At 39.3% G+C, this 11,351-nt stretch overlaps 1 protein-coding gene across 1 annotated transcript in view; it reads left to right on the forward strand.

Moving 5' to 3' along the window:
• LOC113715947 (uncharacterized) overlaps positions 1 to 9,802 on the forward strand; it is a 57,936-nt gene extending 48,134 nt beyond the window's left edge. Inside the window, exon 2 of the mRNA XM_072070036.1 lies at positions 9,601 to 9,802. Within this exon, the coding sequence (XP_071926137.1) occupies positions 9,601 to 9,802 (202 nt within the window). The remainder of the gene's footprint in view (positions 1 to 9,600) is intronic.
• The last annotated feature ends 1,549 nt before the right edge of the window (positions 9,803 to 11,351 follow it).

Consider the following 11,351-nt stretch of genomic DNA (forward strand, 5'->3'; position numbering starts at 1 on the left):
GGCGTTGCGCATTAGGGACTTGGAGCGGGGCCTCCGAGACGCACACCAGCACCTCTTCGCTATGAAGAGGCAGCTTATGGAGAGGGCCCGGAGTATTACATTGGACTGCGAGGTCCTATTAGATATGGCCGCGGAGGCACCACCAGGAGCTACCGGCCCAGAGTTGATCGGCGAGGTGGATACTCTAGGTTCCGTTCGGAATTGGGCTCCTAGGGGAGGCGTTTAAGGTCGCCTTTGTACTTTCTTTTGACTATCTGGCGGATTACTTTTGTTAGAACCAACATGGCTGGTTTCTTTTGTTATTTGGTTGACTGACTACATTTTGGAGCTGGGTGCTCATGTGTATACTGGGTTTTGTACCAACAGGAGGTCGGGTGATTTGTATCTCTTTTGGTATGACTTTGTAGATATATATGTGACTTTTGGGAACACTTTTGTAAATAACCTTTTGTGTACATATATGTATATAGTTGAAAACAATCTTTCTGGGTTCATTTTTTTGTGTGACTCTTGTATATGTGCATTTTTATTTGGTATTCTCTATTTTGTTCACATTTTGAATACTAAGTTTACAATTTATTGGGATTTATAGACTCTGAATCGAAATAGACTCCGGTGGTCGGGGTAAAGGTAGAGGGCGAGGACGAAACCCTGAAAGGGAAAATGAACATGAGCCAGATCAAGTAGCTACAGCCATCCAGCGAATGGCTGACCTGCTAGAACGTATGGTTGACCAACAAGGTCAGGGCCATGGGAATACTATAGGAAACCCTGGAAATAATCCAAGCAATCACGAGGGAGAGGACCGTGCTTTAGAACGGTTCCAAAAATTTGCACCTCCCAAGTTTATAGGTGGACCTAATCCTGACCTAGCAGAGGGTTGGATGGACCGTATGATGGATATATTTGCCGCACTTGGGTATTCGGAGGAAAAACAGATATCTTTTGCTATTTTTCAGTTTGACGGGGCTGCTCGAACTTGGTGGAATGTGATTAAAGCCAAGTGGGAGCGAGAACAGACCCCCTGGACATGGGTTAATTTTACACGGGAATTTAATGAAAAATATCTGCCGCCCATTGTGCAAGAGAAACGGGAAGATGATTTTATTCGCTTGCATCAAGGGGCATCTAGTGTGGCGGAGTATGAAATCCAGTTTACAAAACTCTCTCGCTTTGCCCCAGATCTGGTGCTAACGAAGCAAAAACGAATCCGCCGCTTCGTTCAAGGTTTAAATGTGGAAATCCAAGAAGCACTAGCGGCCGCCCAACTGGACACATTTAGTCAGGCACTAGAAAAGGCACAAAGAATTGAGACTACCAGGGGACAGGTTAAAGCCTTCCATGACCGAAAAAGAAAACAACCTAGCTCAAGCAATATTGCAACCAGACAAAACTCGAGAAACGAGTCACCCTCTAAGATGAGTAGAGCAACTGGTGGTCCACAAGATAATGTGGAAAAAGGTCAGGTAGGGCAAAGGTTCCAGAGGAGTGGCCAGCATAGAGGATCAACAATAGGAACTAAACCGACCTGTAGTTTCTGTGGGGGCAATCACACTGATGAGAATTGCTGGAAAAATAGTTCGGTACAAAAATGCTTTAAATGTGGTAGTACGGAACATCTAATTGCTCAATGCCCTAAGATGCAGAAAGAGAGACTTAAGCCACCGACTGAAGGGACCACAGCTAAGCCGTCAAATGCAGGGGAAAATCGACCCAAAGGACTAGCTAGAGTATATGCAATGGGTCAACAGGAGGTGACTGACCCTTCGGCGGGCATCGAAGGTACGCTCTCTCTTATCGGCGCACTGCAAGTGTTTAATAGACCCTGACGACATGTATTCTTGTAAACCCTGCAATTATGGTTCACGAATAAAGGCATTAATTTTGAGGACGAAATTATTCTAAGTGGGGGAGGTTGTGAGACCCCGGTCAGTTCTTAAGTTTCATATTAGGTGATATTCATTATTTGTGCGATAAAATTTGGTTTCAGGGTTAATGAGAAAATCCTAATTTGGGTTAAAATTAAAACCCTAGCTTTTATATTAAGCACAAGATCGAGTTATAGTTAAGCTAGCTATTCTAGTGCGTGTTTTGGAGTAAGTAATTATGGGATTCGATTTATTTTATATAGGTTAAGTAAGTTTAAAAGTTAGAAAACCTCAGACTAGTAAACCCTCTAGTGTTACAATAGATTAGAAAGCTTAAGTTGGGATTAAAACCTTAATTTTGCCAATGTTATAAAGGTTGTTGTTTAATTGTTTTTATTATGGAGAAAGTATGTTTAAGTATAGGTGATTAGGATAGGAAAGTGATTAGTGAAGCAATTAAGTGTGATTACATGTTTTAGACTAGATTAGGTTTAAGTCCTATGAAGTAAATTGAAAGAGTTCCAAATGTTTGAGGGCAAGAGTGGAACAAAAGCTAAGTTGAAGTGCAATGGTTAAGAAGCAAATAAGGTACTTTTATGTGATTGGTTAGCCATAAGAAATATCTTTCCTAAGTGGTCCTGCACCACATATTAGTCACAAGGGACCTAACCAAGTCTTTAGTAAGACAAAACAAAGCAAAACAAGAGAGGGAGATAGAGAGAGGGAGCCGTGGGAGAAGAAGAAGAAAACAAGGGAAAGTTTGCAAAGGTCAACCAAAATTTTTCCATAAATTTTCATCTTGAAGCATAAAGAATCCTCCTTGGAGTTGGCCTAAGGTCATTAGCCATCATACATACGTTATTTTGAGGTAAGAAAGTCTAGTTGAAGGTTTAAGTTGGTTAATGATTCATGAACTAGTGGTTATTGTGGTAAAGGATGTTAGTTGTGATTGAGTATGGTGCCTTTTATGTTTCCCACTTGTTTTTATGGATTAATTTGGTGAAATTTGGGGCCTTGATGTTCAGCCATATGAACCCTAATTAGGGTTTCTTGTTAAACATTTTAGTTAGCTCTAATCTTGTGTTATTGAACTTGTAGTGGTTGTGTTTGATGATTGGTTTCATTGGTTTGGTGAGTGAATGATAAAAACTGATTTGGGTTAAGAAACCCTAGGCTAAAGCAAGGAGTATAAACTTGGTTAAGGATTAGCTTGGTTAGGGTTTGATGGGTTAAGTTTTGAAGTGGCTAGAGTTGGTGAGATTAGAATCTTTATTAAGGTTAGTGTTTGGTAAGTTTTGGGATTAAATTGGGAAAGGAATTTTGGGCCTTTTGTGAAGCTATTAGAAGCTGGTATATGTGTGTTTATTTGGTATGAATTTGGCCTGAAAGTTTGTATGAGAACCATAGAAACGGACCATGCGTTTGTGACGTTCGAAACCGGCAAAACTGGAAACAGGGCAGTCCACAAATCTGAACTTGAGCTCACTTTTTCTTTATGATACGTACTGATTCAGAAGTTTCTCAAAACATGAAAGTTGTAGTTTCTTAAGTCCTTAAGGTGCCTGCAAAATTTCAGGTCAAGCAGATCAGTGTAGCCCGAGTTATAGCCAAAACACTCACTCCTGTTTTGAACACTGGATTGTGTTACGTTTTTGAATTCTGCTTCTGACCATGCTCTGTCTGTCTTGATAACGTGCGAACTGGGTGTTGATCCCTTCATAAGAAATGTATATCTTGGTCTTAGCTTCGAAACAGTATAAAGTGCATCCAAATCCGAGTTCTGTAACTTCAGTTATGACCAAAACAAGATCAGTTGTCAGAAATGCCTTCGAATTTGGACAGTTCTGACAGGAACTTTGAACCCGTTTTCCATATGCTCCGTACTGATTCAGCTTTTGGTCAAAACACAAAAGTTATAGCCTTATAAATAAGGTTTCTAACGCCTTTGGAATTTCTTGATTTCAATCCCTGAGTCGTGAGTTATGGTCTTTCAAACAGGGCCTATTTGGTAACCCGAAATAAAATGGCTGGAACAGTTTTGCACATTTTTGTCCTAATTCCATTGAGATCTGGCTTGAGGTGTCTTCATGAAAGTTGTAACCCTTCTTCTTAGCTTCACAACAGTACCTCATGCACTTCGATCTGATAATCGTAGCCTAAAATTTGATCAAAACGATTCTAGGTGCCAAATCTGCCGTTTCCGTTGCCGGTCGTTCACGTTTTCGTTTGCCGTTTCCGCACTGCATGTGCCAATTTTGCCGTTTCGCTTGTTTTAGGCATGTTAGTAGCCGTTTGTGATATAATGTGATGCAATCTTCTATTTCAGACGGTGATGAACTAGACAGAGTCGGTGGGGCCTACTAGCTATCCTGCGCGACGCGATTTCGTACTTTTGCTATCTTGGTCCTTTGAGTAAGTATTCGGGCCGTTTTTGTATATAACTTGCTTATGTGTTTAAGATGAATGAAAGGGTACCTAGGCGAGGGTGTACTTCGTCGCACTCGACCTAAATCCTAATTTACATGCATATTTATACATGACACGTCTAAATGACTTATTTTGGGTTTGAACCCCTTGAGCTTGTAGCTCGGGGTGACGTTTGTGAGTTGGGGTCGATCTTCCGACCTAGATGGACTATTCGAGCCAGTTGGGGCTTGGTTGAAAGCAGTCCAACCTAGTTTGAGGTCACCAAGTTTGTGAATCCGATTCACCGAGAATATGAACCAAGTTTGTGAACTGAGCTTGTGAACCAAGCTCAATTTCGTTCGCTCGAGCAATTTCGTGAGGTGACTAGCCAGTGAGGGTGATAAGGTGTTAGGTGTGTGAGGCCCCAGTCCGTTCTTAAGTTTGATATTAAGTTTTATTCATTATTTGTGCGGTAACATTAGGTTTTGGGACTAATTTGAAAACCCTAAGTTGGGGTTAGGATTGAAACCCTAGTTTTGTATTAAACATAAGTTCGAGTGGTGATTAAAGTTAGTTATGCTAGTGTGTGTTTTAATGCGGGTAAGTATAGGATTTGATCCATTTTATAGGTTAAATAAGTTTAAAAAGGTTAGAAACCCTAAATGAGTAAATCTCTAGTGTTATGTTTTTTTAGAAGTTTTTATTTGGGTTTAAACCCTAACTTTGTCCTTGACAAAATATTGTGGTTTAATTGCTTTTATGTGAAATAAAGTATGCTTAAGTATAGGTAATTAAGGTAGGAAAGTGATTAGTGAAGTAATTAAGTGTGAAGACATGTTTTGGACTAGATTAAGTTATGACCTATGGAGTTAATTGAAAGAGTCCAAAATGTTTGAGGGCAAGAGTGGAACTAAAGCTAAGTTGAAGTGTAAGGGTTAAAAAGCAAATAAAGCACTCTTGTGTGATTGGTTAGCTTAATAAATATCTCTCCTAAGTGGTCTTGCACCACATATTAGTCTCAAGGGCCATAAATAAGTCATTAGTTGGCAAAACAAAACAAAAATTAAAGAGAAAAAAGGGAGAGAGAGGGTCGGCCACCTTGAAGGGAGAAACCAAGGGAAGTTTGTGAAGTTCAATCAATTTCCTTCCATAAATCTTCATTTTGAAGCATAAAGAATCCACTTTGGAGTTGGCTTAAGGTCATTAAGAAAGTCTATTTGAAGACTTAAGTTGATTATTGATTGATGAACTAGTGGCTATTTTTGGTAATGGATCTTAGTTGTGCTTGATTATGGTACCTCTTATGTTTATCATTTGTTTTTATGGAGTAATTTGGTTAAATTTGGGCCTTGATGATTCAGCCATAGGAGCCCTAATTAGGGTTTCATGCTAAACAAGTCAATTAGCTCTAATTTTATGCTATGAAGATTGTAGTGGTTGTGTTTGATGATTTGTTTCATTTGTTTGGTGAGTGGGTGGTAGAAACTAATTTGGGTTAAGAAACCCTAGGCTAAAGTGAGGAGTAATTGCTTGGTTAGGGTTAATTTGGTTAGGGTTTGTTGCACTAATGGTTAGATTAAGTTAATGAGTGCATGTGAAGTTCAATTAGAAGGTGTAGATAATATGTGGTTAGTTTGTGGAAATTGTATGGTGCAATTTCGGATCATTGGAAGCCTTCATAGGAGTTGGATTAGGGTGTGTATTTGGTTTGCATTTAGCTATAAAACCTGCATAACAATCATAGAACGGACCATGCGTTTGCGACGCGCAAAAACCGGCAAATTCGGGTAAGCAGGGCAACCCAAAACCTGAACTTAAGCTCCATTTTTCTTGATGCTGCGTGCTGATTCAGAAGTTTCTCAAAACATTAAAGTTGTAGCCTCTTATGTCCTGAATATGCCTACAAAATTTCAGGTCAAACGGATCAGTGTAGCCCGAGTTATAGCCAAAACACTAGCACCTGTTTTGTACCCTGGATTGTGTTACGTTTTGACTTTTGCTTCGGACCATGTTTTATTTGTTTTGATAACGTGCGAACTGGGTGTTGATTCCTTCATAATAAATATATATCTTGGTCTTAGCTTCGAAACGGTATAAATTTCATCCAAATTTGAGTCCCGTAGCTCCAGTTATGACCAAAACAAGATCTGTTGTCAGAACTGCCTTCGAATGTGGACAGTTCTGACAGGAATGTTTGGACCCATTTTCCTCCATGCTCTATATTGATTCAGCTTTTGGTCCAAACATGAAAGTTATAGCCTTATGTCCTAGCTTTCCAACACCTTTGGAATTTCTTGATTTGGATTTGTGAGCTGTGAGTTATGGTCCAGTAAACAAACCCTGTTTGTCACCCTAAGACGTAAATTTCTGGTACTGTTTTCCATAATTTCGACCTGCTTCCATTCAGATCTAGATTAAGGTGTCTTCAGGAGAATTGTAGCCCTTCCTTATAGCTTCAAAACGGTGTTTCGTTCACCTTGATCCGACATTCCTAGCCTAACTTTTTATCAAAATGGTTTGAGATGGCAGTTTTGGCCATTTCCGTTTGCCGTTCCGCGCGCGCGTGCGCCCATTTTGCTGTTTCCGCACTTGCGTGTGCCGATTTTTGCCGTTTTGCTTGTTTTGGGTCTGTTAGTAGCCATTTGTGATATAATATGATAAAATCTTCTATTTCAGACAATGGTGAGCTAGGCGGAGCCGGTGAGACCCACTACTAGCGAACACGCGCGAAGTGATTTTTGTACTACTTTCGTATTTTGAGTAAGTATTCAGGCCATTTATGTGTATAAACTGCTTATGTGTTTTGATGTGAAAAGGGGGACTTAGGCGAGGGTGTACTTTATCACACTCGACCTAAACCCTAGTTTGTACCTATGTTCCTCCATGAGATGTGTATATATGAATTATTTTGGATTTGAACCCCTTGAGCTTGGAGCTCGGGGTGACTTTCGTGAGTTCGTGAAATATGTTGAAGTTGTGGGCCCGATCTCAAGACTTGGATGGACTATTCGAGCCGGCCGGGGCTTGGTCAGAGCCAGTCCAACCTAGTCTGAGGTCACCAAGTTCGTAGGTTCCGGTTGTGAACCAAGTTTGTGACCCGAGCTTGTGACTCAAGCTCAAGTTTGTGATTTCACTCGCCCGAGCAAGTTTGTGAGGTGACTGGCCAGTGAGGGTGATAAGGTGTTCGGTGAGTGTACAAGTGGCGATAGGAGATCACGCATGGCAAATGACTTGGCTTTGGAGCCAACCTGTATCCTTCCTTTGTATTGTTACTTTTGTGCTTGACTTGACATTTTGTGAAATAGTTGTTTCTTTAAATGTGAAATTTTATGCTTTTACCCCTGTTTACTTACTAAGCTTCTAACTTACCCCGTTTCCTTTGTTTTCCTTAGCAGGGGACGACGCGGGGAACTTCTTGGCACTTCACTAGTATAGTTAGGTTTGATTGTAATAGTCGGACAGTTAGGATATTTGTTTTTGTTTTGGTGGTTTGTATAAGGACCCTCCTTAGGATCTACCTTCTGCTGGTTGTTACTATAATGTATTAGAGTGGTTTGACTCGATACTTTTGAAGATGTAAATGGAACTCTTTTGACGTTAGATATATTGTGAATAGTACGCTTGTGGGTTTATCTAGTTTTATTGTTTTGAAATTTTGAGTCCTGACGCGAGCTAGACAGGCGTCCCGCCGATACCCTAGGGTTCGCCCTTGGGAGAAGCGGAGGCGTCACAAGGTGGGTGTACAAGTAGAGTTCTACGGACCTTAAGTGTGGCCTAGTTTTATTGTACTGTTACTTTTGCACTTGACTTGACATTTTTGTGAAATAGTTATTTATCTAAATGTGAAATTTACGCTTTTACCCCGTTTACTTACTAAGCATTTAGCTTACCCCTTTCCTTTGTTTTCCTTAACAGTGGACAACGCGGGGAAACCCTTTTGCACTATCACTAGTGTACCTAGGTTGGTTTGTAATGGTTGGACAACTAAGATATTTCTTTTACTTTGGTGATCTGTATAAAGAACCCGTCTTCGGGTCTACTTCTGCTTTTAGTTAGTAGCATAGAATTCTATAGTAGTCTCGATAACTCCTTTTGAGGATGTAAATACTCTTTCGGGATTGAATATATTGTGAATAGTACTATTTTGGTTTATATAGTTTTAATAGTTTTGTGTTTTGAGTCCTGGCGCGAGCTAGGCAGGCATCCCGCCGATACCCTCGGGTTCGCCCTTGGGAGAAGTGGGGGGGTCACAGATTTTCCAACATATGCCTATTTGTCAGGGTGGAGTACGAAAGGTTATAAAGCCTGTCCTGTTTGTTTAGATGAGACGACTAGTGTATATCTGAGAAATGGATTAAAATGTTGCTATATGGGGCACCAGCGATTTTTGCCAGCTGACCATAAATGGCGTAGAGAAAGAAAGTCCTTTGATGGCGAGAGAGATCTTAGACAACTTGTTGGAACTTTATTTGGTGAAGAAATCTTGCAAAAATTTCAGGGTATTGACCAAATGGAGTTTGGCAAGGCACCTGAATTGCTTAAAGAGAAGAAAAGAAAACGCATGCAAAATCAGTCAAATTGGTTGAAGAAGAGCATTTTTTTTGAGCTGCCATATTGGAGTACTAACAAAATTAGACACAACTCGGACATTATGCATATCTCAAAAATGTGTGTGAAATTTTGTTGGGTACAGTGATGGGTACGGGTCAGAAAAATAGGGACACTTGGCAGGCTAGAAAGGATTTGAAGGAAATGAGATTGAGGGAAGAATTGCATCTTCAAACTCAGGGGGATTCAAAGGTGATGCCCGCTGCATGCTACACTCTTTCACGCATTGAGAAACAAAAACTATGCCAGTTTTTTAGCACACTTAAGTTCCCCGATGGATTTGCCTCAAACATATCTCATTGTATTAAGCCAAAAGAGTGCCAAATTTCAGGGATGAAGAGTCGTGATTATCATGTATTCTTGCAATATCTACTTCCATTAGCAATTAAAGGCATGCTGCCAAAGGATGTTTCCCAAACTTTGGTAGAACTAAGCAATTTTTTTAGGAAAATTTGTTCCAGGACTCTTTACGTAGATGAGTTAGATGCACAGGAGAAAAACATTGTTGTAATACTCTGCAAACTTGAAAAAATTTTCCCTCCAAATTTCTTCGATGTAATGGTCCATTTACCTGCTGAAGCAAAACTTGCTGGCCTAGCATAGTACCAGTGGATGTTCCCATTTGAGAGGTACTGTAAAGGCTATTTTAAGACTGAATCTTCTTTTTTCATAGGGTCCTACTGTTGTGACATCGCTGGCTGCTTTTTTTGTGACACAGAAAAATGGGTCAGTACAAAGGTTATGTGCACAACAAAGCTCGACGGGAAGGATGCATTGTTGAGCGTTACTTGGATGATGAATGTCTAACATTCATTTCCAGGTATTTGCACAATGTTCCTACAATATTTAATAAACTAGAACGAAACATGAAGCGCTTTCAAGCTGCTGGAAAGTTGTCTATTTTTTCTGGAATGGCTTAGCCTTTTGGGGCAGCAACATTTTGTTGCTTAAGTGAATCAGAGTTGATGAAAATACATTTATTCATCCTGAAAAATTGTAAAAAAATTGATGATTACATAAGGTAATAAATTTATTTTCCCCTATCTACGAGAAGTGTAATATGTTTAGTCAATTATAGCACTAACCGTAGCACATAGATAACTAATAATACTATTGAATAGGATGCACAAAGAATTGCTTCAACAGCAAAATGTGTCGAATGTACAGTAGATGCAAGATTTAGAGTTTCCAAAGTGGTTTGAAGAGCATGTAAGTATGGAATAAACTGCTAGGAAACTTGTGGTATTTATATAGTTGTTAATTTGCTAAGTCATTCTAATTTCTTATTTGGGTTACATAGATCAGTTACATGCATGCACATGGTAGATGTTGTGATGAATTATTGTCCTTGGCCAAAGGACTTGATTTTAGAGTGAACAAATATCCTGGTTGTAATGTCAATGGGTTTAGATTTCACACCAAAACACGTGAGGTGGACAGAAAAACCTAGAATAGTGGCATTATGGTGAAGGGTGAGCATGCTGATGTAGAAATAAACTTCTATGGTGCTATTACAGATATCTTAGAGGTTGAATACTCCTCACTTAAAGCAGAGTAGTCCTGTTCAAGTGTGATTGGTGGGACTTAAAAAATAGCTCATGTCTTAAAATAGACAAACAAAGTAATCGGAACAGCATCAATTTGTCAAAAAAATGGTATACAGACTAGCCATTTGTATTAGCTTCCCAAGCCGAACATGTCTTTTACGTAAAGGATACGAGGCTTGGAGGTCATTGGCATGTTGTCGAGACAGTTAGTCCACGTTCATCATATGCTGTTCTTGAAAAAGACGAAGATAAATCATGTGAAGAGGAAGAGGCTTACCAAGAAGATTATCTTGAAGACCTAATTGGAGTACAAGAGAATGTCGATTTGTCTAACTTGAAAAGAGGCGATATGCTAGCTGATGAAGCTATAGAAGCTAGCATCCTAAATTCTGATTCTTCAGCTAAACGTGCCAGGAAAATGGATGTTTTTTTTTTGTAGATGATGATGAAATTCAGCAATTGAGCTCGAGTGAAGATGAAAATGAAAAATTTGTAGCAAGTGATGACTATGAGTCTGACTAAATGATCTTGTAAAATAACATTTTCAATTTCTATTTATTCTTACCATGTAACTTTTGGTTCATATCAGGTATTTTTCTTATCTTGAATTATTTTTAGTCACTCTTATCTTCTACTTTGCAATATCTATTGTAAAGTACAAGGCATATTAATTAAGTTCCTCGTTTGATTGCTGGTAATTGTAACATGTCATGACTTTCTAGTCATATTTAGTCTAAATGCATCAAATCAAATCTATTGTAAAGTACAAGGCATAGTAATTAAGTTCCTCGTTTGGTTGCTGGTAATTGTAACATGTCATGACTTTCTAGTCATATTTAGTCTAGATGCATCAAATCAAATGCTGCATATATATCCAACGAAAGTTGCCATGGATGATTGTAATCTTTTTTATCCTGTATTT

The sequence above is a fragment of the Coffea arabica genome, chromosome 11c (assembly GCF_036785885.1).
Source record: "Coffea arabica cultivar ET-39 chromosome 11c, Coffea Arabica ET-39 HiFi, whole genome shotgun sequence".
Taxonomy (NCBI): Eukaryota; Viridiplantae; Streptophyta; class Magnoliopsida; order Gentianales; family Rubiaceae; genus Coffea; species Coffea arabica.